The 27,640-nt window shown below is 45.0% G+C and overlaps 1 protein-coding gene across 1 annotated transcript; it reads left to right on the forward strand.

Annotated features, from left to right (window-relative positions):
• Nucleotides 1-13: 13 nt before the first annotated feature.
• Nucleotides 14-27,640, forward strand: Frrs1l (ferric chelate reductase 1 like). The gene is made up of 5 exons (XM_032903793.1): nt 14-312; nt 14,303-14,387; nt 17,115-17,253; nt 21,042-21,288; nt 27,341-27,640. Exons 1-5 carry the CDS (start codon nt 75-77, stop codon nt 27,511-27,513), a joined length of 882 nt encoding a protein of 293 aa, XP_032759684.1. The 5' UTR covers nt 14-74; the 3' UTR covers nt 27,514-27,640.

A 27,640-nucleotide genomic window follows, 5' to 3' on the forward strand; every position in this document is an offset into this window, starting at 1 on the left:
GCTCGGTCCCGGCCCGCGCCCGCGGGGTCCCCGCTGCGGCCGGAGCGGCCTGGCTGTGGGATCCGTGCGCAGCGATGGCGGGGCAATCCCTGCGGCGCCCGGCCTGGGTACCACTGCTCTTGAGGCTGCTGCTGGCGGGGATCGCTGCCTGCGAAGCCAGTCCGGCGGACGACGGCGCGGGCCCGGGGGGCCGGGGACCCCGGGGACGCGCGCGAGGGGACGCGGGCGCCGACGAGGCAGTGCCGCGCCACGACTCCTCCTACGGCACCTTCGCCGGCGAGTTCTATGACCTGCGCTACCTGTCAGAGGAGGGTGAGGCCACCATAGGGTGAGGGGCGACCTGCGGGGTGGGAGATTGAGGGGTGCAGGAGGCGTCCGCAAAGGTGTCGGTGGAGGCAGATGTGCACAGCTGAGACTAGAGTAGGGAGCCGGCGCTCTGACCAGCCTGTAGGAGAAAGTCTGGAGGAGCTGTCAGCGCCTGCTCCCCTCTTTACACGTGGGGAGACTAGGGCCGAGAGACTCAGACTCAAGTCCTGCGAGCCTGTGGATAGGAGGTGCTAAGCTTATGCTCCCCTAGCTCTCAGCGTCTGGCCTCCTCCATCCTCTTGCCACGGAGGAGGCGCCATCTGGACTGGGATTCCGGAGCCCAGGGCAGCAGGCGGGAATTAGAAAACCTAACTTAAAGAGACCCGTTGCCCAGTTACCTCCTGGTTGGTCAGGATTGACCTAAATTTGCGGGTACTGTCGCTCCATCTTTCTGTTGGTCTCATTGCCCAGGCGCCAGAGATGGATCACAGCTCCGTCCCCAGTCCAACCACATCTGCTGCCACCAACCACACTTGTAGTCTCCTAGTGTGAGCCATCATTGTTGGGACCATCTGGGCCCAGAGACTGGGGTTTCTTCGCCAGCTTCCCCGAGGAGCTGTTTCAAAGAGTACAAAAGGCAAAACCATTCTGATAAAAGGAATGGAAACTGGTCTCTTACTTCCGCAGCTTGTGGAAAGCTTGGCAAAGAGGAGCCAAGAATCAAGCTGGGGGTTAAAATGAGGTTATCTGTTCCTGGGTCTCTTAATGAGGATGAGGTTCAGCTGTGTGCAGCGTACAAATGTTAAAATCTTCGATAAGATACGATTTTCTCTCTCCTGTAAAGAGATCTAGAAACCCACCATCTGGAGCTGGCATATAGTCTCCAGTCTTAGGGACACTGGGGCTGGAGCTTCTGCTCCTGCGAAATTCTTAGCTTGTAAGTTAGCGACCCCAAGTAGATGCTTGAACCCTACTCAGTACCTTCACATTCCAGATGGTGAGAAAGACAAAGTGGGGAGAAAATGCTGACTGCCTACTTATTAAGGACGCTACTCAGATAGAAGTTCCATTGAAGGATTTTAGTTTCTTAGCCATGTGGTCACACATAGCTAGCTGTAAAGGAGTCAGGGAAGGGTAATCTTGTAGCTAAAAAAGACAGCCAGGGTTGGGGATTTAGCTCAGCGGTAGAGCGCTTGCCTAGCAAGCTCAAGGCCCTGGGTTCGGTCCCCAGCTCCGAAAAAAAGAAAAAAAAAAGATATAGCCACTTCAAAATGTAATTATTATATTAAGGAAGGTAGAGAGAATGAATTGGGGAACTATATTCATTAAATAGAGGCTGACGAACCACCGCCCCTTGCACACACACACACACACACACACACACACACACACACACACACACACACACACACACACTTAGTGACCTAGACTCTGGTTGTTCAAGGCCTGGTGAGTCAACTCTACTCCAAGTTGTCACTCAGGGACCTATGTGCCTTCCATCTTGTTGCTCTACTATCCTTTAAGACCTTGTCCTCATCTATGTAGTAGAAGATTGGTGGCTTGTATGCCTTTGTTCAAGATTGAGGGCAGGGTGCTGGAGAAATGGCTCAGTGGGTAAAGGTCTCAAATCTGAGGAGACACCTGAGTTCAGAGCATCAGAGTCTGTGTAAAGCTAGGTGCAGTAGCTCCTGTGTCTGCAATCCCAGTGCTCCTGTGGAGCGGTGGGAAATACAGACAATGGGAGCGTGTGGGCCAGCTGAGACGCAGCAGCAAACAAGAGAGCCTATCTCTGGTGGGAGGAGGGACCTGACATCTGAGGTTGTCCTCTGATCTGCACGTGCACATGCATGGCATATGCCCATCCACATCACACAGACACACAGAGACACAGACACAGACACAGACACACACACACACACACACACACACACACAATTAAGGGAACAAAAAAAGAGAAGGTTAGGATAAGTATCCTTTTGGCTGCTTGCACAGCTCATCTCTTCTCATAGTCTTTGGCTTGTTATAAGCATAATTAAGTAATGACCTAGCTGCAAGGGAGGCCAGGCACCTCTGAGCCCAGGAAGAAGGGGCAAACAGTGGGGGAAACAAGAAGCTAAACAGAATCTATCACTCTGCGAAAGAATAAATACTCCTAAGCATGTTCTTCTGAAAGCATGTAGTTCATATTTCTTCCTTACACACACAGCCTATAGTTCCAAATGACTTAAAGGTAGCTTGTGAGTGCATATATTCTCACTTAACTAATGAAGAACAAGCCAGACTTTCTGTATCTGTTTACATATGTGGAAAGAATGAACTGCTGATCGTATAAGCTGGTTTTGTGAAGACCCACATCAGATGGACAGTAGCTACCAAGGAACACTTTACAGTCACTCTGGGAAGGAGGTTTCCAGTCCAGAACATATACATTGCAAACAACAGGAGGGTAGAAAACATTGGATTATGGGTAACTACTCTACTCTGGGTATTCTTAGATGAAGAAAAGCAACAAGAAATGGAGCGTTGCCTTAGTTTCAAACCGTAAGTGAAGCCTTCTGTTCATCTGTCCTGCTGTCAGCTGGCCAGGATAGAGGATCATGAGTCTGAGGATGGTATAGTAGCTGCTTTCCCTTGGACTGATAAGGAAAACACCCGTTTAAGGTTGCTTATCTTTAAAACACAATGATCTGTTCATTTGCAATACATTCGAATCAACAAGAAGCTCACCACTGAGTTTAAGACCAGTTTTTTTTTTTTTTTTCTGTTGTGGCAAAGAGCAGGGTAGGAGGTAGAGAGGACACAAGCATGCGTGGGACATTTTTCATCAGCCCGTGTCCTTCCCATGTCAGTCAGGCACTGCATGAGTCTGGAACTTATTTAATGCCACCTATACATGTCTGACTTTTCCTCTGGGTCCTCTGTAAACATAGTCTTCCATGAATATTTATTGGAGCTATGTTCAAAGTTCTATTTATTTATTTCTACATGCAAGTACGCATGTACATGTGTGTTTGTGTGTGTTCTTATTCATGTGTGTGGAGGCCATAAAACAATCTTGGATGATGTTCCTCAGGCACTACCCACCTTATTTTTTTCTCTTGCTCTCACTGGCCTGGAGTTCATCCATCCTAGAGAGCTCAGGGAATCTGCGTGTCTCTGTCTCCTCTTGCACCGGAATTACAAACATGTATCACCAACAAGCCCAGGTTTTTCATACGACTTCTAGGAAAAAGCTCAAGTGCTCATGCTTGTGTGTCAAGCACTTCACTGATGGGGTTCTCTCCCCAGCCTTCACTGTCCTTTCCTAAGTCCCCTCTGTGTGCCAGGCAGTTCCTCACAGTACTTTATCTACACTGATTTTCATCTGCACAGTGATCCTGTGAGTTAGATACTCCCGTTTCCTCCCATCCTTTAAGAGTTAAGGGGAATTACTCACCCTTTTTTTTTCTTCTCATATCATAGCTAAGGGGCTAGAGAGATGACTCAGTGGTTAAAAGCAATAACTGCTCTTCCAGAGGTCCTGAGTTCAAATCCCAGCAACTACATGGTGGCTCACAACCATCTGGGATGTGATGCCCTCTTCTGGTGTGTCTGAAGACAGCAACAGTGTACTCATATATAATAAATAAATAAATAAATAAATAAATAAATAAATAAATAAATAAATGAATCATATCTTAGCTAAACTCACACAGCTAGAAAGTAGCAGGGAACTGTTAGATCGGTGGATTGACTCTGAAGGGTAGGTGGCACAAGGTGTCCAGCCTGCCTAGGTGTAAGGTCCATGTTGACAAGTGCTAGCAACTGGACTTGAACAGGTAGGAGTGAGGGGTTTTATGAAGGCACTTGAGATGCCGGGTTTCAGAGCGATGCACAAGGCGGTTAAAAGCTGCAGGTCCTGAAGGGGCAGAGCGCTACTGTGAAAGCGCCCGTGTAGGCACTTTACAGTCTGCCACTTCCCTTCCTCAACATCGTCTCTCCATTATATGACCCTGGTACGTAAAAGCAACCGTTCAGGTGGTTGCAGAAAGAGGCCGATGCCGTAGTTCTCAGGGGTGAAGCTGAATGGTATAACCAGCCAATCCTTCACCAAATGGAGGGCTAAATGAATACCTGAAGAATCCGATCCAACCAGTTAATTAGAAGCAATAAATAGCAAAGCAAAAAGCCATTAACCACTCAGTAGAGTATGGCAAAATGGGCTCAAGGGACTGCAGAAGAAGGACACACAGTCCACAAATTAGATGAGAATGGAAGCCACAGAGCCTCAACCAACCAAGAGCGGACAGAGGTAGAGCTCAGGGACAATGGGCTGCTTAGCGTGCACATGGCCGTGGGTTGGCCTCCAACACTGCAGACATAAACAATACATACGTAAATAAAATTAAAAGAGTGAACCAACTTCTTATAGGAATAGCTGACAGGCAGAAATGATAAAATAGAAATTAGAAGGAAAAAGTGTCTGTCGTTCATTTCCAAAACAAAATTACTAGAAAGGTTGGATCCATATGAGAAGGGAGAAAATTTTTTACAATAAAAAACCCTCTAATGTAATATTTTTCCTTTGGGTTTTGTATATCTATGCATGTACAGATGTGTAAGTATGTATATATGTAAGTAAGTATGTATATGCACACACATACCATGACCAGAGGTTAACCTTGGGTGCTGTTCCTCAGGAGTCACCCACCTTATATTTTTATTTTGCTTTGATGGGGCTGGGAGTGATTTATATATGGGAGAGGCCAGAAGAAGAGAGTAGCCATTATGTTTTCTCACTCTCTGCCTGGTTCCGTTGAGGAATGGTCTCTAGCTAATAGTCTGGTACCAGCAAACTCCAGTGATCCTCCTAGACCCCGCCCCCAGCCCATTGCTGAGTTCCAAGCCTGCGCTTGGCTTTTTACATGGGTGCCAGGGATTTGAACTCAGATCCTCTTGATTGTACACCGATTGCTTTTACTTGCTGAGCCATCTTCTCAGCACCACCTGGATTTTTTGAGACCGGGGTTCTCTTACAGGGGCGTGGGACTCACCAATTAGGCTAGCTGACTGGCCAGCTAGCTACAGAGATCTACCTGTCCGCATCTTCCCAGTGTCCCACACCGGCTTAACAACATGGTTGCTAGGGATGGAACTCAGATCCCCATGCTTGTGTGACAAGCACTTTCCCCAGGTCTTCGTTTAGGTTTTCGTTTTGGAGAAAAAGCAGTATCAAGATAGGAAATGGGGGAGAGGAATAAACCAAGTAAACAAACGGATGTAGATGAGGAAATGAATGTTACTTATTAAGAGAGGCCAGGGAGCCATATCTGAGTAGTTCAACCCCTATAGCTCATCACTGAGGGAAACAGGTCAGTATACACAGGGAGTCAGGATGCAGGGAAGGTGAAGAAGTACTTGAAAATACTATGAGAAGAGGATTTTAATTTTTTTTTAAATAGCAAGTGGAGAAGTTGGACCTGTTGTGCATTGTTAATGAGGATGTAAAATATTACAGCTCTTTGGAAAATGACTGGGCAGCTCCTCAAAAAGTAAAATGCACAGTTACCATATAATGTAGCAGTTGTATTCTAAGAGAACTGACAGTGTATCCACATAAGACCTTCTGCACAGGTGCGTGATTCAAAATAGTCCCAAAGTAGGAGCAACCAAAATGCCTACCAACTGATGAACAGATAAACAAATATGGTCTACCAGTACAGTGGGGACGGTATGCTATTACAAAGAGGAATGAGGGCTGGAGAGATGGCTCAGTGGTTAAGAGCACTGACTGCTCTTTCAGAGGTCCTGAGTTCAAATCCCAGCAACCACATGGTGGCTCACAACCATCTGTAATGGGATCCGATGTCCTCTGCTGGTGTGTCTGAAGACAGCTGCTGTGTGTGTGTGTGTGTGTGTGTGTGTGTGTGTGTGTGTGTGTGTGTATAATAAATCTTTTCGAAAGAGGAATGAAGTTCCAATGTGTGTTTCAGGGTAGATGAACCTTGGAATCATTATGCTAAATAAAAGAAACCAGAAACCAGGCCACAGGCTTCTGTCGACAGGCAATGAACAGAATAGGCAATCCATAGGAGCAGAACATAAATTAAAGGATACCAGGGGCTACACAGATGGGACAAGGGAGTGACTGCTGGCTGGCACTAGGCCTCTTTCTGGAACCATGGAAATTTCGTAGGACTAGACAGTAGTAGTAGTGCACCTTGTGGAGGTGTAAAAAGCACTGGTTTGTACTCTTTAACATGGCAAGGTTTATGGTAGGTCAGAGTTCAATAACAGTGGAAACTGAGAAAACCAGTTACTACCAGCTGGTTTCTCTAGTACTTGGGAGGCCGAGGCAGGAAGATTGCAAACTTGAAATCAGACTGGGATTCATAGCAAGACCTTGTCCAAAGTGGGGTGGGGGGATCTGACTGACGAATTAGAAAACCTGGGTAAAAGGAACTTAGATGAATGGGCTAGACCTGAGGGGTGGGTGGTGGTGGTACAGGGACTCAGAAGGTAAAGTGCTTGCCCAGCCCAGAGAAGGTGAGGACATGGACCCCCAGAGTGAGCTGGCTCACCAGACTGAGTCCAGTGAGAGACCCTGAGAAAGTCACCATAGAAAGTGGACAATCTAAGGAGACACCTGATGTCAGCTTCTGGCCTTCACATACACAGTTGTGCACATACGTGTGTGCCTGTAGACATGTGAACATGTATTCACATTCACACCACACACCACATAAGAAAGAAAAAAAGGAAGAAAGAAAAAGGATAGAGTCAACTAAAAACAATTCTTCCAAATAAGAAAGCTCAATTCTACCAAATATTCAAGTGAGAGATAGTGCATACTCTAAATATATATACATTTTTAAACTTTAAAAATCTATAGAGCTGGAGAGGTGGCTCAGCAATTAAGAGCACTGACTGTTTTTCCAGAGGACCTGGGTTCAATTCCCAGCACCTACATGGTGGCTCACAACTGTAACTCCAGACCTAGGTGACCCAATGGCCTCTTCTGGCCTCTATAAGCAATGCATACATTTGGTTTACAGACATGCATTTGGAAAGAGCATCCTTACATCCCTTACATTTAAAAAAAAAAGGTTAATTTTAAAAATTGATCATTTGTGTGTGTGTGTGTGTGTGTGTGTGTGTGTGCATGTGTGTACTTGATGTGGGGATGGGGCTGTACAAATATGAGTGTCATGGTGCAGGTGTGGAGGTGAGGGGACAATCTATAGTTTTATTTTCTCCTTCCACCTAAATTTACATAGGCTATGAGGATCAAACTCAGGCTATGCAAAAGATACCTTTACTGGTGGTGGCACCATTTTGCCAGTGCCCTGAACATATTTCAGGGGGCAGAAAAAGAGGAAACAATCCCAATTCATTTGATGTGACACCATAACTTTGTTAGTGTGGCAGAGACACGATGAGAAAGAGATATTATGGCTGAAGTTTGATCATGCATATAAATATATATTGAATATACAAACATATTGGAAGAAGTAAAAAAAAAAGTGATGTTGTAGGCGAAGATAAGTTTTAAGGGAATTGAGATAGTAACAAAACCTGACACAATATAATTGAAGTTGGACTGTTAAGGACAAATAATGTCAAACAGTGATAAAAGAAACAATAAATCAGGAACCCAGTATGTAAGTTTCCAGGGCTGAGGATGTGGCTCAGTGGTAGAGTGCTTACTCAGCATGAATGAGGTCTGGGTTCATTACTCAGTACTGCAAAAATAACTATCGATACACGATACACACACGATAGTGTGGTGTGTTTATGTATGCATATATCTATAGTAAACACATGCATGGTGTTTCCAAGTACAGGAAGCAGTAATCTGTAATTACATTAACTCTAGAGTATATGTGTATTAATAATAGATAGCAGGGAATACATTCAATATGTAGATAAATAAATGTCAAAAGAAAATGTATCCAGTTCAGCATACTACCCTTAGCATTAGAAAAAAAACAGATTTTAAAAATAAAAGATTGGGCTAGAGAGATGGCTCAGAAGTTAACAGCACTGACTGCTCTTCCAGAGGTCCTGAGTTCAATTCCCAGCAACCACATGGTGGCTCACAACCATCTGTAATGGGATCTGACAGCCTCTTCTGGTGTGTCTGATAGCGACAGTGTACTCATATACCTAAAATAAATACATTAAATTTAAAAAAGATCTATATTGTTTGACCTATATAAATAATATTATCTAAGTGAGTATATAAACAAATACAGAACCATACTTTTTTTTGAACACCCAGGATGAACCTCTAAGATTTGTCATGAAGTAGTCATAGGAAGCCAGTGGATTACTAAGACTCTATTTAGTATGCATAGACATCTTTGATTATAGCCAGATGAAATTTGGAGTCAGCAGAAGCCTGAGGAGGGGTGTTTGGGAGTGTTGCTCAGTGGCAGAGTGCCACCTGCCATATTCACAGCTCTCCGTTTAATTCCCGAGCCCTAGAAAATAAAAAGAAAAGAAAAGGATCATAGGGACAATATTGACCAAAGAGGTAAAGAGGAAATCATAAGGGAAATTATGATGGCCTTCTGTTTAGCTATCAAAATGTTGCATGGCCCACCAAACCCAGCCACTATTGCTGATGCCAAGAAGTGCTTGCTGACAGGAGCCTGATATGGGTGTCTCCTGAGAGGCATAGCCAGAGCCCTACTGATACAGATGAGGATGGTTGCAGCTAACCATTGGGCTGAACAAGGTGCCCCAATGGAGGAATTAGAGAAAAGACTGAAGAAGCTGAAGGGGTTTGCAACACCATAGGAAGAACAACAATATCAACTAACCAGACCCCACCAGAGCTCCCGGGACTAAACCACCAACCAATGAGTACACATGGACAAACCCATGGCTCCAGCCAAGATATGTAGCAGAGGATGGCATTGTCTGGCATCAATAGAGAAGAAGCCCTTGGTTCTGTGAAGGCTAAATTCCCCAGAGTAGGGGAATGCCAAGGCAGTGAGGTGGGAGTGGGTGGGTGGGAGGGGGAGCATCCTTATAGAAACAGGGGAAGGGGGGAGGAGAGGGGGAAACAGGGAAAGGGGATAACATTTGAAATGTAAATACTTAAAATATCCAATTAAAAAAAGAAAAGAAATTATGGACAAAAAGCAAAACAAAACAAAAATGTTGTATGTCAAAATATTGTTATTAAGGATGACACAGCAGCTAACAGCACTGGCCACCAAGCTTGACAACCTGAGTTTGAGCCCCCAAGCTCATGCCCAGAAGCTGTCCTCTGATCCTGGGAGGATACGGGGGCATGCATGTGTTCATGCGCCTATTTCCAGCATGACATGACGTGGTTCTGAAGTATGCTCGCAGGCTTTGTGCAGCCATCGCCAGAGTCACATTTACAACACTCTGCTCACCCTGAAAAGAAGCCATATTTCCCTAGCGCCAACACCGGGCAGGCAGGTGTTTTGTGTTTCCCCTTGGCTCAGCTCTTGGCAACCATGAAGCCTTCTGTCTCAATGTTTGTCTATTGTGGACATCTCACGCTCAGAGGATGATACATTATGTGGTCATTGTTGTTTTTGTTACTTAGTTGGACTTTTTAGGAAAGCTCTTAGAAGATGAAGTAGCTTGGGAACCCAGGCTCTTCCTCAGCAGCAGCAGTGAGCCAAAGAATGTGAAGGAAAAAGATACACCTCAAGGTAGCGACAGAGATCTACAGAGTCTGATTTTATCTATATAGAGAAAAAAAATGAACTATTAAGGGATATAAAGGGTGGGAATAAACAGACGAATCATGATCTTGAAAAGAATAATCTGACTTTATAAATATGCCAACCCTCCATCCGTTCACAGTTCATCTCAAACTTAAGACAGTTCCACACAATCCTGCAGTCCAGTTCTGTAAGGGAACTTCACACATGATTTCGATACGTTGCATGGAAGAATCAAGTCCCGAGAATCGGAGTGATAGTTTGGCCTTGCTAAGTAACTGAGGCACACTTGAAAGCTAAGTAATTAAAATAACATGGTCCTAACTTGCAAACAAATAAACAAACAAACTCAGAAAATCTAGAAATAGACCTAGGTTCATGAAAAAATCGAGGAACTGGGACGAAGGTATCATAAATTACCAGAGAAAGCATGAGTTGTCTCATAAATTATGTTGAGACAAAATTGATTTAATGTAAGGAGAGGTGGGCATGGTGCCTCATACCTCTGAGCCCAGCATTCTGCAGGCAGGAGCAATGGGATCTCTGTGAGTTCCAGGCCAGCTGGATCTGCATGGGGAGTTTCAGGTCAGCCAGGGACACACAGTGAGACTCTTGTCTTACAAAACAAAGCAAAAAGAAACCCAAACAAATCGATATAAGTAGAAAAATACAATTGATTTCTCACCTCACATAAGATAATGAGTAAATTCCCAGTGGGTCAAAGCTCTTGGTGTGTTATCAATATAGTACTACAACATTAATAAGTTAAAAATAAAATGAGAGAAACAGCTCATGCTGATGGGGGTAGAAAATTATTCCTTTAGACTCTGAGAAGCACAAACCAAAAGCGGAGAAATTCTTAGCTTAACCTCATCCAAGTTAAATATTTGGGTCTAAAAAAAAAATCATAGCAAAACAAAATAACAAGGTTGGTGGGAGGGCGGGAGGAAAAATAGCAACATCTGAAGCCAACAATCATGGAATGTGTAAAATAGACATAACCTTCCATGACAACATTTGAACAACATTTACAGAAATCGACCCCACAGATGAGGGAAGCCAAGTGCTTAATACAAATATGAAGGGACATTTGTGTCTGTCAGTGCTTAGGGAAATCCAAATTAAAATAATAATGAGATCATGTGGAGTTTGGATGTGGAGAAACTGGGGCAGTCAATCATACAGCACCCAGGGGACTGTAAGCCAGTGTTGTTCAGAATAGTAATCTGCTCGGGCTTGGCGTCGTTAGAGGGGCAGTCTGCCATGTTTCTCCTGGGTTACAAAATGAAAATCTAGATAACCACCCCCTCCACCCCCATGAAACATGGGTAAAGACATTTATGTTTTCCCAATTGGAGAAAACAAGCAGGCAGAGATGTGTCATTTACTTTTCTGTGATCTACTAGAAACAGCTTAAGGGTGGGAAGATTCATTAACTTCATGGTTTCAACCTATCGCGATAGAAAAGACAGGGTCAGACAGTTCAGCTCACGGCATCAGAAGTGAGTGGCAGAGGCTGCTCATAGCACAGTGGACCCAAATGTGATTCTTCAGAGGCCTGCTCCTGGTAACCTCCTTCTGCCAGCCAGGCCTCACTTCCTGAAAGGTTCCATAGCCTCCCTAAATAGTATCACCAACAGGGACCAAGTGTTTCAAAACAAACAGACAGACAGACAGACCAAAAAAACCCCTAAAGAACCTATGGGGACATTCCAACTCAAGCCACAGCAGGAGGCAATTTACATGTCCCAATCTTGGAGGACATTTAAAGATTTATTTATTTTATGTATGTGAGTACACTGTAGCTGTCTTCTGACAAACCAGAAAAGGGCATCAGATCCCATTACAGATAGCTGTGAGCTACCATATGGTTGCTAGGAATTGAACTCAGGTCCTCTGGAAGAGTAGTCGGTACTCTTAACCACTGAACCATCTCTCCAGCCCCCTTGGAGGACATTAAAGCAAATGTATTTATACACATCCTATCTCTTAGCACAAACTCAGGTGTTCTCTAAGGGGCTCATGATGAGTAAAGACACATCCACTACTACAATTCCAAAACTCTAGAGCAGTGGTTCTCAACCTTCCTAATGCTGCAACCTTTTAATATGGTTCCTTGTGTTGCGGTGACTCCCAATCGTAAAATTATTTTCACCGCTACTTCATAACTGTAATTTTGCCACTGTATAAATTGTGATATAAATATCTGCATGTTCCGATGGTCTTTGGTGACTCCTGAGAAAGGGTTGTTCAACCTCCAAAGGGGTTGCAACCTCCAGGTGAAGCAGGTGTTGCTCTAGAGTGTCTTTTCTAGAAACCAGGAGCCAAGCTTACAGAGCAATAAACAAACAAACAAACAAAAGACTAGGGTCTAGTGTTCTAAGACAGTGATAAAGTATATTCTAAACCTGTCTGTTCAATCCATAGCATTGGGTGGAAATGTTTTTAAATGATGTGCAAGCACGGCTCACAGAATACACATTCTTCTTTGGTTTTGTTTTAGAACACACACAATATACCAGAAAACCAACGTTAGCGAAGGCATTTGCCAACCCAATACACTAGTTCAGAACATGTGCCTAAGCTATGTTCCAAAACTTGCTCTTATTTGGCGTTCAGAAACCCATCTTTCTTAAAAAGACAGTGCTACTCAATGGTTGTTAGTTTTTAGTTAAGTTTGTAACACTTTAGTGCCCACGGATGATAATGACAGCTGGTATTTATTGGACTGGCAATCTAGAATAAGACGATATTCACCTCAGATGCTGGGAATTACGAAGAATTCTGTGATTGAAAGTGGAAGAGGGAGTCTGATGGGGGATGTTCAGTGACAGAGTTTTTTCAAGCTTTTGTGAGGTTCTGTATGTTTCATCATACACACACACACACACACACACACGCACACACATGCACACACACACACACACAGAGACAGAGAGAGGGAGAGAGAGACAGACAGACAGACACACAGAGACAGAGACAGAGAGAGACAGAGACAGAGAGAGACAGAGAGACAGAAACAGAGAGAGAGGCAGAAAGAGAGACAGAGACAGAGAGACAGAGACAGAGAGAGACAGAGGCAGAGAGAGAGAGACAGAGACAGAGAGAGACAGAGACAGAGACAGACACAGAGGCAGATCAAATGAAGAAGATGCAGAACTTGGAAGAAACTGTCACCTCCAGTGTCTTAATGACAGATAAGGAAGTAGCCATTCCACTCCTGGGTGAATACTCTGGAGGAAAAAACTTACGTCTCTTCAGTGACAAATAGAGTATGGGCATAAATGAAGATGCTTAGTTTGATGTGAAACATTGAAAAGCTGCTCAATAAATACAAAGAGAAAAATAAAAGCCCATTCAAGACAGGATGTGGTCAGTGGTAGTGAAACTAAAGTAGGTTTCAGTACAAAATAGGATAAACCTAGAATGAAAGCACTGGAGCCAGTTACTCAGGGTGTTGTTTGACCCAGTGCCCAAACTCTGGGGCATTGGAATCAGACAGAGTTGTGCCAGGAAAGCATGTCCTGGAGACCTTTGTGAGAAGTCTAAAGCTCACAACCAAATAACACTTCGCTGAAGAGAAGTACTGCAAATCAAAGGGCATGTTTCACACTGCCTAGGCCTCTCTGTGGAAGCCCGCATTTCACCATCGATCGTTCACTCGGTGTCCAGTGCCAAACCTCACGCTGGGCAGAGGCTGCAGCACGAGGCACACGTGACTGCTGCACACATGGTGTGAACACCCCAGGGGGAAATGACTTCCCTTGGAACCTGGAGGCCTCTGTGGCCTTACTCTCCAGCACCACTTAAATGCATTGGGGTATGAGCCATCTCAGAGGGACAATGCTAGCCACTGTGTGTCGGAAGGGCTTAGCATATGGGTAAGCGGTGGTCCTGAGAGATGAAATTGTAATATCCAATTCATATACGTGTGGAATCGCCCGACTACCAGGTTAAAAGCTGGGCCTTTGCCATCTGTCTTTCTTCCTGAGTGTGTGCACTGTTGTAAAGTTGAGACTTTCTAACTCCTAGGGGGGACAGTGGTAAGCCAGGGGTTCTGTAGAATGGGGTTTCTATTCAAGGTCCCTGGTTGCTTGCCAGAAAATGAAATAGGAACACACTCATTTCCATCACCCACCTGAGATGCAGTCCAAAGGCATGGATGCCCTCATGAAGGGGATAGTCTGACTTCATCAAAGACCTCTGTCAAATCCCTAAACATCGCTAGCAGCGATGGTAAAAATAGGCACTGCGTTCTTCGTAAGGATCGTGACTGGGTTTCTCTGACACCATCTGTCTTTACTGCCCAGGCTACCCTTTCCCCACTGCTCCTCCTGTGGACCCATTTGCCAAAATCAAGGTGGAAGACTGCGGAAGGACTAAGGGATGCTTCAGGTAGGTAGAGGTGGGAGTCTGACCACTGAGGCTCAGAAATGCACTGAATGTCTCCAGGTAGGATTCAAACTTACGTGCATCGTCTGTGGGCTCATGTGTCTGTCCCCGCTTTCTAACTTCATCAAGGTTCTAGAAAGCTCAAATAAGAATATCCAGTGCTCAGGGGTTTGCTATGTTTCGACAGGCCTTGCTGTCCTTGAATTCTGGGTAATCTCACTGATTCTCTGTGAAACTGGCATTGTATGCATGCACTGTCATGCTTGGTCAGAGTTCAGTTTGGGCATGCTCTTTTTTGAAGACAGTGTTTAGTCACTTTCTGTGGCTGTGATAAGGACATAACCAAGAAGGATTATCTCACTGTCCACCTCTGAGAGAAGCCACAGCATGAAGTCAAGCAAGGCAGGAATGTGGAGGCAGGAACTGAAGCAGAGGCCAGGGAGGAGTTCTTGCTTATTCAACATGCTTTCTTATACTACCTAGAATACCTGACCAGGGCTGATATCACCCATAGTGAGCTGGATCCTCTCCCATCAGCGGTTAATGAAGAAAATGCCATAATGACTTACCTATAGATAAACTGATGGAGGCATTTTCTCAATTGAGGTTTTGACAGGCAGGTTCTCCTATGGCCCAGACCTGCCTTAAATTTGTTGTGCAAACAAGGTTAACCTTAAATTTCAAATCCTGCTTTCCCCTCCCGTGTTCTGGGATGACAGGCATATGCCTGGTTCCTGCAGTGCTGAGGGTGGATCCCAGGGCTATCCCAGCACTCAGGTGGCTGAGGCAAGAGGCTGAAAGGTTTGAGGCTAACCTGGGCTACTTAGTGAAAAGACCCTGTGTCAAAGAAAAGAAGATAGGTAGAGGGGAGGGAGAGATGGAGACGGTCATGGGGAAAATGAATGCATGTGAATTGGCTCAGTAAGAAGCAGTAGTGTAGAAACGCCTCAAATAGAGGCGTTTTGATGAAGATGGCACTAAAGGGCTAATCTTGTTGGTTGCTCAGGGCTCAAGGTTTAAGGAACCAAGCATTGACTCCAGGGGTCTTGAGCTTTATTGACTTACAAGGCTTTTTTGAAGACTTGTGGAAACGTTCCAATACTGTTATCATCCAGCAAGATGATATGTGATCTGGTGGTGATGACTGAGAAGGAATTTTAATGGCCTGCTGGCTTAGTGTGGCCTGGCCTTCACACTGTTCTCTGCTCTTCTTACCTCCCTCACTTGTTAGGTTTCACCCCAGCTCCTGGTGGCCTGGTCCATGTGCCTTTTTCCTGTTAACTTGGGGAATCCCTGCTAACACATGAGCATGATCTTCTCTCTTTCCTCATTCACACTTTAGCACCCTGGGTCTTGTTCTTGCAGACATCTGCCCTCTATGCTTTTATCCTGTCACCCATTGATACAGTTCCCTTTTTCCCCTTTGCCTCCCCTTTCCTTCCTTTCCTTTCCCTCCCTTCCCCTCCCCTTCCCCACCCATCCTTTCCCCACTCCTCTCCCTTCCCCTCCCCTCTCCCTCCCTTTTCTTTCCTGTTCTCTCTTTTATGCTTAGGGTCATGTGCATTACAAACATGTGATTTACCAGTGAGATGCATCCAACTACAACAGTGTGTACCATTCTGACAATGATGGAACACAGTGTCCCTTAACTAGGTGTTTTCAATTACTGGTCCCCACTGGTAAGGGATCCAGAAGTCATTTATAAGGAATTTTGCTACAAACATTGATTGATTGATTGATTGATTATTCATGCCTAAATGTATGTGCATATGCACATATGCACATATGCACATGTAAGTGTGTACACTTATCTTGTGGGACTCATGTGGAGGTCAGAAGACAGCTTGCTGGAGTCTGCTCTTTTTCTAGCATGTAAGCCTCAGGGAGCACACTGGGGTCGCCATGCTTTGTGATGGGTGTTCTTATCTATGGTGCTGTCTCACTTGCTCCTCTGTAAGAAATTGGAAATTTCTGTTTTCTCCTTAGTGGTACCCTTCAAAAAGATGCATGTGTATATAATCTCACCATCTAGAGAACGACCTCACACTGCTATGTTTAGCGTCTGACTATGACTATGTTAACGGCAAGTCAATTTTATAAGTATATCATGTACTTGTGCGCATCAGATACTAGCTGATGTCACATATGAATTGTACAAGTGCGGCTTTTGCAGCAGACCAAAAGATTAAGTTGCAGGAGTTGGGCCATCATTCCTTGTTGGTAATAAAGATATGCTCAACTCAAAAGCCCCCCACGGTACAGTCAGAGGCGCCTCGTGCACCATCGCTGCAGAGAAATCCTTTCAGGAAAATCACACCACTTAGCATCACACAAATGCTGGGGATTTCAGGTCTTCTGCCTTTATTTCTAAGCCTGAGGTATCTTAACTGTGAAAGGTTATAGGGAAAAATAGTCAATGTACATTTTAATTAAGAAAAACTTGACAAGTTTTTAACTTGAAAAGATCCAGTCCAAAGCCTGTTGCAGGCACTGGCTTCACTGTACAACCTAGTTGACCTCCCTTCCGTCTCTGGACTTCAGTTTGCTTATAAAGTGGAGCAGGTTCTGTCAGTGGTCCCTGCCGAGGAGCCTGTGTTTCCAAGATCCCAGGAAGAACAAATGAATGTAGTCAGTAGCATTGTTCAGTGCCCTTGGGTTGCACTCCGGATGTTCTCCTTTTGTGTTTGAATCACGTAGGACTAATGACGTCTCCTTTGGCAAATCCTTTAGGTATGGAAAGCCAGGCTGTAATGCAGAAACCTGCGACTACTTCCTCAGCTACCGGATGATAGGCGCCGATGTGGAGTTTGAGCTCAGTGCAGACACAGATGGTTGGGTTGCGGTTGGATTCTCTTCAGACAAAAAGATGGTAAGGTGTACATCTTGAAGGAAGCTGCTTTCCCTCCTCGATTCCTTGTTCTTCTTTAGATTTCAGAAGCAAACATGTTAATCAAAGAAGCAGAAGCATTGTATTAGTCACAGCTCTCTAATTGCAAGTTTAAAACATTCAGAGGCTTGGGCCCGGTGGTGTCACATGTCTTTAATCCCAGCCAGCACTCGGGAGGCAGAGATGGGTGGAGCCCTGAGAAAAACAACAATAATAACAACCAAACGAACAACATCAGAGGCTGGAGAGACGGCTCGGCTGGTAAGCCCACACACTGCTCTGGAAGAGGACCAGGGATTGGTCTCCAGCACCCACATCAAATGGCCCCCAACTGCCTGTAACTCTAGTTCTAAGGATTCTGCTGCCCTCTGCCCTCTGTGGGCTCATGATGTGCACAGTGCATATAAACTCATGCACCAACACCCACAAATAAGTAAACCTCTTTTCTTTTTAATTCTAGCAAGCTTTAGTAGAAAGATTGGTTATTAGAATATAGGGCATCCATCTGGTGCTACATGTGGTGATCAGCTCTGTCCACATTGTGCTGTAAACTACACATCTTGTGCCAACTGTTGTGTCTCTTGCTCCCATGTGTGAGCATTAGTCGGTGGGCTCGTCTGGGCTTGGCTGTAGTCCATGGGTTGGGTTTGATTTCCTGTGTGTGTGTGTGTGTGTGTGTGTGTGTGTGTGTGTGTGTGTGTTAGTCAGTCTGGGAGGAGGGGACAGCTTTCAGGCAGCTCTTCATAGCATATGTGGCCAGATATCTGCTATTTTTCTCTTCTCTATTTCATTGTGCACGCACGCGTACACACACACACACACACACACACACCACACACACACACACACACACACATGCATGTGCGCATGCCCTCACGGATCAGGCAAATCTCCAATGGATGTCAGCTGGGCTGTCCTCTACCTCAAGCCATTCTGATCGAGTCTATAGGGAGAGAGTGTCAGATGCCACAAAGTAAGCGTTTAGTTCAAGAGTGTTCTACTGTAGATGCCAATGTCAAGCCCCAGGTTGCGATCAGATGAGCTGGCTACACTGGCTACCCTCTTAATGTTTCATTAATTTGCCAGAACTTGGGTAAAACTTAGATTTGCCCACTGTGTTGATCAGCTTCCTGTCACTACTACCTCGTTTTTAAAAAGGCTTCAAGGGCAGAGGATGGAGCTTAGTGAGAGAAAGCGGGGAGAGAGGAGGAACCAGAAACCCAATATCCACTTCCAGGGGCAATCACCAGTATCTAACTTACTTCTATTAGGTTCTGCCAGGGAGCAGCCATTTTTTTTTTTAACCACAAAGGCCTTTGGGAGATGCAGACCAAAGGCACCACAGTGGCCATAGTAAGGAGGGCTTAGTTCTGCAGTGTTTTAAAAGCATCACTTGGGGAAGAGGAGATTGCTCAGTGGTTCAGAGTGCTTGCTACCCTTCCAGAGGACCTGAATTTGGTTCCCAGGACCCAAGGAGGTTGATAACCTCCTTTAACTTGAGCACTGGGAGATCTGATGGCCCTCCTGGCCTTCATGGTTATCTGCATGCACAAGACATAATACACACACACACACACACACACACACACACACACACACACACACACACACTTGTTTTATGATGGTACTAGATTAAGCCTCTGAAACTAAGCCAGTGGAACCAGCACCCCTGACATATGAGCTGCCCTCACTGCATAGGAAGGACTATTTTTCCATGGACTCCCTGGGAAGCCAAGCCTGAAGTCCTCTGTTAGCACCTCAGGATATGGAGTGGCTGCCCAGGAGGCCCTGGGCTTCTCTTACTCTGCTTTGTTATTGTTGTTGTTGTGTTGGAGGTGATGGTGGTGGTGGATGTGTGTGTGTGTGTGTGTGTGTGTGTGTGTGTGTGTGTGTGTGTGTGTGTGGTGTGGGGCAACCGGGGGCCAAAGATGAAGCTGCTCTTAAGATCAGTCTGCCATTCTGGTGGCCAGGGCCTGGGGTGGGTGCTATGGTGAGGGGTGTTGTAGGCAGAGCCCAGCCCCCATCCTGTGAATCACCCCGATAAAGGGATACCCCAATAAAGGAGAGAAAAGGAAAAGAAGAAGAGGAATTCAGGACTAGCAGAGGATACACAGTGAGATCCCGTCTGAAAATAAGGAAGGTAGGGAGGGCTGATTTGAGGGCTCAGATAACAGGCCGTCTGGGGAGCCTTCACAGTGGCACTGTAATATCTGTGACGGTAGAGGCCCCTCCTTTCCTCTCTCCTCTCTCCGCTGAAGCATGCGTTAAATTACAAAACAAAAGCCTGACTTTGCAGAGCAAGAGCGATGTGCATTCCCTTTTTAATAACCTTGAATTTTTATGGCACGGTTTTCAAATTAATTTCTTTTTTAAGAGCATCTTTGGGGTCCTATCTACGTGATATGCCTCACAGGCTGCAGGAACTGCCTCCCCCAGCATCCGTATCCTCCACACAGTGGTGCAATCGGCTCATCGCTAACGCTTTTTAAAATTGTTCCAAAAGAAAAGTCAAACCGCAGACAGACCACGTAGGTAGTCCCTCAAGCCTTCCTCCCTCGTCTCTCTATCTGTGTCTTGTACCAGAGGCATCATCTGTAGCTGTTCTGATATGATAGTGTGCACCTAGAATGTATCATTTCTGGCTGTTTCCCCGTGTTTGTTTCAGTGGCGTCAACCACAATCTCTACCGTGAAGTCACTGCAGTTCCCTAGTCCAGAACTTAGAAACACAAAGAACATTTTGCTGTCCATGTGCTGTTCTCTACTGACGTTGCCTCTGCTGCTACTATGTATGGCTAACATTTTCTGGAAACTTCAATGCTACATCACCGATGTCATGATCCTTTAAACGTTAAATATTTAAGAGGGGTCTCCTAAAATCAAGGACCTTGTCCTTCATTCTAGGGTTTCCCTTTCAAATTCAGAGAGTTTGAGATCCATAGGATAGTACGGTCAACTATATTATTTCCAAATGTCAATGGTCAACACAATTCTGCCTAGAAACGCCATTGCATCATTTAGTGGTCACGTGACTTTAGTCTTCTTCACTTTGTAAGAGCTTCTGGGCCTTTTAAACGAATGGATGGATTAATTAATTGCTTTGGGAAGCTTTTCATGACTGAAGTGTTTGTTTGGCTTGCTTTGTTTTTTATGAGAGAGTCGTTCTCTGTGTAACCTTGGCCGCTGTGGAATTCATTCTGGAGACCAGGCTGGCCTCAAACACAGAGATCCACCTGCCTCTGTCTCCCGAGTCCTGGAATTAAAGGCATGCAACACCACTGCCCCGCCTTAGCTGAAGTTTTATTTTGTTTTGTTAGAATGAGCTTCAAGGGGGATTTGCCTAGCTATGCTAGTCAGGTTGCTTCATGTGGTTTCATGCGGGAATTCATGGGATATGCCCCATGATGCTGACTTTGCTCAGTTGTTTAAGACTTTTTAAAAAGAATTTTTTAAAAGATTTATTTATTTATTTTCTATGAATATACTGTAGCTGTCTTCAGACACACCAGAAGAGGACATCGGATCCCATTACAGATGGTTGTGAGCCACCATGTGGTTGCTGGGAATTGAACTCAGGACCTCTGGAAGAGCAGTCAGTGCTCTTAACCACTGAGCCGTCTCTCCAGCCCCTGAAAAGGATTTTTAAAATGCGTCTGTTTAGTTGTTTATGTGGGAGGCACGCATGCTGTTCTGCGCTTGTGGAGCTCAGAGTGAGACGTTTGCAGAAGACAAACCTTTGCCTTTCCTCTCCTCCACTTTTTTCTCTGCTAGGGTGGTGATGATGTCATGGCCTGCGTCCATGATGACAATGGCAGAGTCCGAATACAGCACTTCTATAACGTGGGACAGTGGGCAAAGGAGGTTCAGAGAAATCCTGCCCGAGATGAAGAAGGCGTTTTCGAGAACAACCGTGTCACCTGCAGGTTTAAGCGCCCTGTGAATGTTCCCAGGGATGAAACAATTGTGGATCTGCACTTGAGTTGGTACTACCTGTTTGCCTGGGGTCCGGCCATTCAGGGTAAGCCTACATTTCAGCCTCTGTTTTAAACACCAGTCCCCACCTCCCCACCGTGCTTGCGTTCACGGTTACGTGGAGTCCCACTGTGTATGCGGGAGAGTCACAACCACACCGAGTTTCTGTAAGGAGAAGAGAATGCGGATCCTCCCTTTGGAAGGTTCTGAGGAACTTACAATGCAAAGGGTCACCTGACAGAGTGCGCACAGGCATAGCCCCATGTGTCACATAGTCATGTGTGTCACAGCATGTGACACAGCATGGGATGGGCAAGCACTTCATGAAGCAGTCATACATCTGCTGTGGAGTGCAAATATTTTTTTTCTTTTTTTTTTTTTTTTTTTTTTTTTTTTTTTTTTTTTTGAGCCGGGACCAACCCAGGGCCTTGCGCTTCCTAGGCAAGCGCCTACCACTGAGCCAAGTCCCCAACCCCAGAGTGCAAATATTTCTATTCGCTCCTCACCCCGGCCTGCAGAAGTCTGGATATCATTGCCCTCGTATTAGAGAGTGTAAGAAACTCACCTGTGGTAGACAACCAGTCAATGGTAGAAATAGATTCTACCATTGACCCACAATTCTGGGTCTTTCGGACTGGAAAGTCAGTGAACAAGAGTGAACCACCATCCTTTTAATAAGAAAATACTAAAAAGAAAAGAGTTTCTAGAGATTTCTCTAGAGCTTGACAGCACGCATTAACTCCTATGGTCCCAAATCAATCAAAACACGATATATTTTAGCCCATCAATCCTCAGATATTAAGGTGGATGACAATTCCCCCAGCTATATTGGTAAGTCAAGGCTTCTGCAGGTTAGAGGTCAGGGCTGAGGCTCTGTATTCCTATCAAGTTCCCCGATGATGATGATGCTGGGCTGTGGATGATGTCACTTCCTCTGCCAAAGCTCTCTGGTCATTTCCCATCAAAGGCCCGAGGGCATCATAAGAAACCTTTCAGAAGTTGCCTAAATCAAGTCATCGTATGAGCCTGCTACCTGGGCAACCCAGTGGCCTTCCACCTAGTGGCCTGACCAAGAGTGAATGCTTCCTTGTCTTTTCTTTTCTTTTTTTTGGATAAAGGGTCTTTTCTTCTTCTTCTTCTTCTTCTTCTTCTTCTTCTTCTTCTTCTTCTTCTTCTTCTTCTTCTTCTTCTCCTCCTTCTCCTTCTCCTTCTCCTTCTCCTTCTCCTTCTCCTTCTCCTTCTTCTTCATCTTTATTAACTTGGGTATTTCTTATTTACATTTCAATTGTTATTCCCTTTCCTGGTTTCCGGGCCAACATCCCCCTAACCCTTTCCCCTCCCCTTCTAGATGGGTGTTCCCCTCCCCATCCTTCCCCCAACAATTCCATTCACTGGGGGTTCATTCTTGGCAGGACCAAGGGCTTCCCCTTCCACTGGTGATCTTACTAGGCTATTCATTGCTACCTATGAGGTTGGAGCCCAGGGTCAGTCCATGTATAGTCTTTGGGTAGTGGCTTAGTCCCTGGAAGCTCTGGTTGGTTGGCATTGTTGTTCATATGGGGTCTCAAGACCCTTCAAGCTCTTTCAGTCCTTTCTAAGATTCCTTCAATGGGGGTCCTATTCTCAGTTCAGTGGTTTGCTGCTGGCATTCACCTATGTATTTGCTGTATTCTGGCTGTGTCTCTCAGGAGAGATCTACATCCGGTTCCTGTCAGTCTGTACTTCTTTGCTTTTGCCCTTTCTTTGAGCAAACCGCCTACTCTGTTGCTCAGGCTAGAGCAATCCCTAGTGTATGGCACCACACCCAGATGACATCTGTCATCTGTGAGTTCAGCAGCTTTATCTGATCTCCCCATCCCACCCCCATTTCTTTCCATTGATTTAGAAAGTACATAATCTCCCCTTGGCCTTCTCCCCTTCCCACCCATCGCCACTGGGTAAAAGCACTGGATGCCTCTACATTGGTAGTACCTTTCCATTAATCTGCTGCTTTCCCAGAGTCACCCCACTGGGTACCTTCAAGCCCTGTTAGTGTCCTGGGAAATAAATGATATTTTAGCTTGGAGAGATGAATTCATTTCAAACAGTAAGATTGCTATCTGAAATTCTGAGTTTTTAGTACCCGTCTGCCCCATGGTAGCTGTGTAGCCTGTTAATCTAAATCTGAACTTCATTTCCTTATACCTAAAGTGGGGGTAATGATAATACCTGCCTCACACAGTTATTAGCTAGTGGGTGAAGATAAGCATAGGGGATTGCTTTAGCAAATTGAAAAATGCTGTACAGTAGTCCCATTCCATCTGTGGGAGATTTTACTGAGACTTCCAGTGTTTACATTCGCCCCTATAGGTAACGCATAAATTAGAATTCAGTGTGAGTTTTATGGTGATACTACTAATAAAGCAATCATAAATAAGAGTACACTGTAGTTAGTCATATAAAATGCCATCTTTTTCTCTTTTTAAAAATATCTTAGTAGGCCAGAGAGATGGCTTGGTGCTTAAGGGCACTGATTGCTCTTCCAGAGGCCAGGTTCAAATCCCAGCACCCACAGGACAGCTTGTGACTGTCTGTAACTCTAAGATCTGACACCTTCACAGACATGCATGCAGGCAAAACATCAAGGCACATAAAATGAAAATAGATAAATTAAAAAATATCTTGCTGTCTCAAACTACATTTTTGAACTGCAGTTGAAAAGCAGTCATTGAAAGCAGAAAGAAACCTTGGATAATGGGGACTGTTATATGTTCAGAAGGTCGTCCTCTTAGAGTCTGGCATCCGAGATTTGGAGGGATCCATGTTCGTCTGGGTTTGCTTGATAAGCTCTCTCCGGGTTCTTTTCTCACTGTTTCCAGACAAAACAGACCTATTCCCACCCACATGCTGGCCGCTGCCTCCTTGTTTCCTGAGAGTTTTAACATCTGTCAGTTCTTTTCCTGTCTCACAGAGGCATAAACTTTGGGCTAAATCTTGAAGGAATAGAAATTCTCTTTCCCTAGAGAAAGCCATGAACTGGAGGTTCATGGCATAGCCTAAGAGGCCAGTCAAGGGCCAGTGGGGAAGGTCCTTAGGCATAAGGTAAGTGGACCCTGTGGGGAGGGACCTCCCTGCCAGTTGGGAGAATTTGTGTAGGAGGAAGCTGGAGTGGATGCTCGGTACCACGTGTCTGGCAGAGCTCCCAGAGAAAGGACTGTAAATGGTGGTACAGACCTATACATTCAGCTGCTCTGGAGGCTGAGGCAGAAGGATCACAAAGTTCAAAGCTTGTTTGGGCTACAGGTGAGTTCAAGACCAGCCTGACAAGTTTATTGAGACCCTATCTCAAAATAAAAGCAAAACTAAAAGAAAGTTGGCAAGCTGGAGTTATATAGCTCAGTGGTAGGTGTTTGCCTAGCATGTTTATGGACTAGACCTGGTCCAAACATTCCAAAAACCTTAATTGAACTCTAATCCCAGGGTAACCTTTCCATTGAACTCTCATGCCTCAGTTTCCCTAACCCAGGCTTAATATGTTTTTTTCAGGAAGTCAGACATGACTAATCAACTTTGCCTCAACAAGAATTTTTTAGCATTTCTTTTTTAAACTTTAATTAATTTATTTATTTTATATCCTGATTGGAGTTTCACCTCTCTCTTCTTCTCCCAGGTCTTTCCCCCCTCCTCCCTTCCCTCAATCCCCTCTCCTTTTCTTCTCAGAGAAGGGGAGGCCTTCAGTGGATATCAACCCACCTTGGCAAATCAAGGTGCAGTAGGACTAGGCTCATCTTCCCCTATTGAGCCTAACTGGGCAAAGCAGACCAGTCCAAAAGGGGTTCAAAGGCAGTCAACAGAGTAAGAGACAGCCTCTGCTCCAGTTGTTAGGGGTCCTACATGAAGATCAAGCTGCACATCTGCTACATAAAGAAAACAAAAATTGGGCTGGAGAGATGGCTCAGCGGTTTAAGAGCACTGACTGCTCTTCCAGAGGTCCTGAGTTCAAATCCCAGCAACCACATGGTGACTCACAACCATCTGTAATGTGATCTGTTGCTCTCTCCTGGTGCATCTGAACACAACTACAGTGTACTCATATAAATACATAAATAAGAAAGAAAGAAAACAAAAATCTTGCTGGGCATGGTGGCACATGCCTTTAATCCCAGGATCAGGAAGGCAGAGGGAGGCAGATCTGAAATCCAGGCTAGCCAGAGCTACACAGAAAAACCTTGTCTCAAAAAAAAAAAAAAAGAAAAGAAAAAAAAAAGAAAAAGAACTCTTGGTTCAAGCAGTTCTCTTGCCTTAATCTTGCTGGAATCTGCAACCACAGATGTGCAGCATAGCAGATAGCTTGAAAAACTTAGCTTCTTACGATTTCTCTTCATCAGTTTACTTCTTTGGTGCTGAGGATTAAACCCTCAGATGGGAGGCGTTCTCCGTGCCTCTGACCCATGCAGTCAGTCCTTAAGCACTGTACACACAGAATCTCCTTCTTCAACTGGTGACCAGGTGGAGAAAAGCCCCGTCCAAGGACTTGTTATATTACTCATTCTTTCCAAACCGTTCTTCCCGGCTCTTCTTGAAAAATCACTGCCATCTGGCATGCCAATCTCGTTTGGTTAGGGAAGTTCCTCCCCTCCCCCCTCTTTTCCCTTCTTTACTCTCTCCCTCATCCCTGTGATTCAGTCATGTGAGTGTATAGATGAGGTCAGAGTAAGATATCAAATGTCTTCCTTTATTATGTTCTGCCTATTCCCCTATTTCTTTCTTTTATCTATCTATCTATCTATCTATCTATCTATCTATCTATCTATCTATCTATCTATCTATCTATCTTTGAGACAGGGTCTCTATACATGGAACTCCCCACTCACTATGGCTCACCTGCCTCCCAAATCCTAGGATTAAAGTGCCCTGCTCGCCTTACTTCTTGAGATAGAGTCCCTTACGGAACTGGAAGCCAGCCTTTTTGGCTACACTGGCCTGCTGGCCCATGAACTCTTAGACTCTTACCTGTCTTTGATCCCCCAATGCTCAGGTTCTGGATACATATCTTTGCTCCCCAATACTCAGGTTATGCATACATATAGCCACGCTTGGCTTCTTACATGCGTGGTGGGGATTCAAACTTAGGGCCTCCTGTCCTCATGCTCGCAGAATAACTAGTCCTCCCTATGATGCCACCTCCCTAGCCAAAGGCTGGCTCACTCATGATAGCCCACAGGCAATGAAAGATGGCTTCCACTTATGTGGGAGACGGGTGCTGTCCAGAGTTGCTGATCTGTGTCTGCAAGACTTGGGGCTGTGGAAGTAACTCAGTGATAGAGCATTTGCTTAGCATGTTTGAAGCCTTGGGTTTACCACTGCCCTAAAGATTTGAAGATGCTGAATCAATAATGTTTGCATTAAAAATATAGCCCGCCCCCTCCAAGGCTGGAGAGATTATTCAGGTTAGGAGCACATACTGCTATGGCAGAGAACACAGGTTCAGTTCTGAGTGCCCATATCAGGTCTCTGCACACACACACACACACACACACACACACACACACACACACACACACACACACAGAGAGAGAGAGAGAGAGAGAGAGAGAGAGAGAGAGAGAGAGAGAGGAGAGAGAGTTAAAACAAAATAAATCAAAAAAAATGAGAAGGTTGGGGATTTAGCTCAGCGGTAGAGCACTTGCCTAGCGAGCGCAAGGCCCTGGGTTCGGTCCCCAGCTCCGAAAAAAAAAAATCTTTTAAAAATATTTTTAAAATGTTTAAAAAAAATAAATGTTTCAAAAAATACATCTTTTTTCTTTTGAAATTGAGACGTTTGAATATATTAGAGACAAGTAGAAATCCATTCAGTTCATGCTAGAAATATTAAAACTGGCCGCCACGGAACAGAGGGAACAGTAAGTTGTCTGATCTTGGGGTGGCTGCAGATCAATAAGAACTCTCTTTGGGTGTAGAGATTTCTGTGCTCTCCGTCATATGTGTAACTGCAGAGGGTTCTGATGATGGCTCTGTACTGGAATGCAGACCTTTTAAACACCGCATATGCATTTAGTGTTTCTACCCTTCCACGCCGTGCTGCTTTTGATGGGTCCTCCCCTACTTCTGTGTTAAAGGCTCCATCACTCGTCATGACATAGACTCTCCGCCGGCCTCAGAGCGCGTTGTCAGTATTTACAAGTACGAAGACATTTTCATGCCGTCGGCTGCCTACCAGACCTTCTCCTCTCCTTTTTGTCTGCTTCTCATTGTTGCCCTGACCTTCTACCTGCTGATGGGAACCCCTTGACCTCCGCTGCAAGCCACAGGCTAGGTGGAGTGAAGCACCTTCCGTATGTGTTTTTCCGCCTGTATAATTTTAGCTTTTATGATCTAAAAACAAGTCATGATTTCAACATTTTTGGGCAAAAAAAAAA

The sequence above is a fragment of the Rattus rattus genome, chromosome 1 (assembly GCF_011064425.1).
Source record: "Rattus rattus isolate New Zealand chromosome 1, Rrattus_CSIRO_v1, whole genome shotgun sequence".
NCBI classification, from domain to species: domain Eukaryota; kingdom Metazoa; phylum Chordata; class Mammalia; order Rodentia; family Muridae; genus Rattus; species Rattus rattus.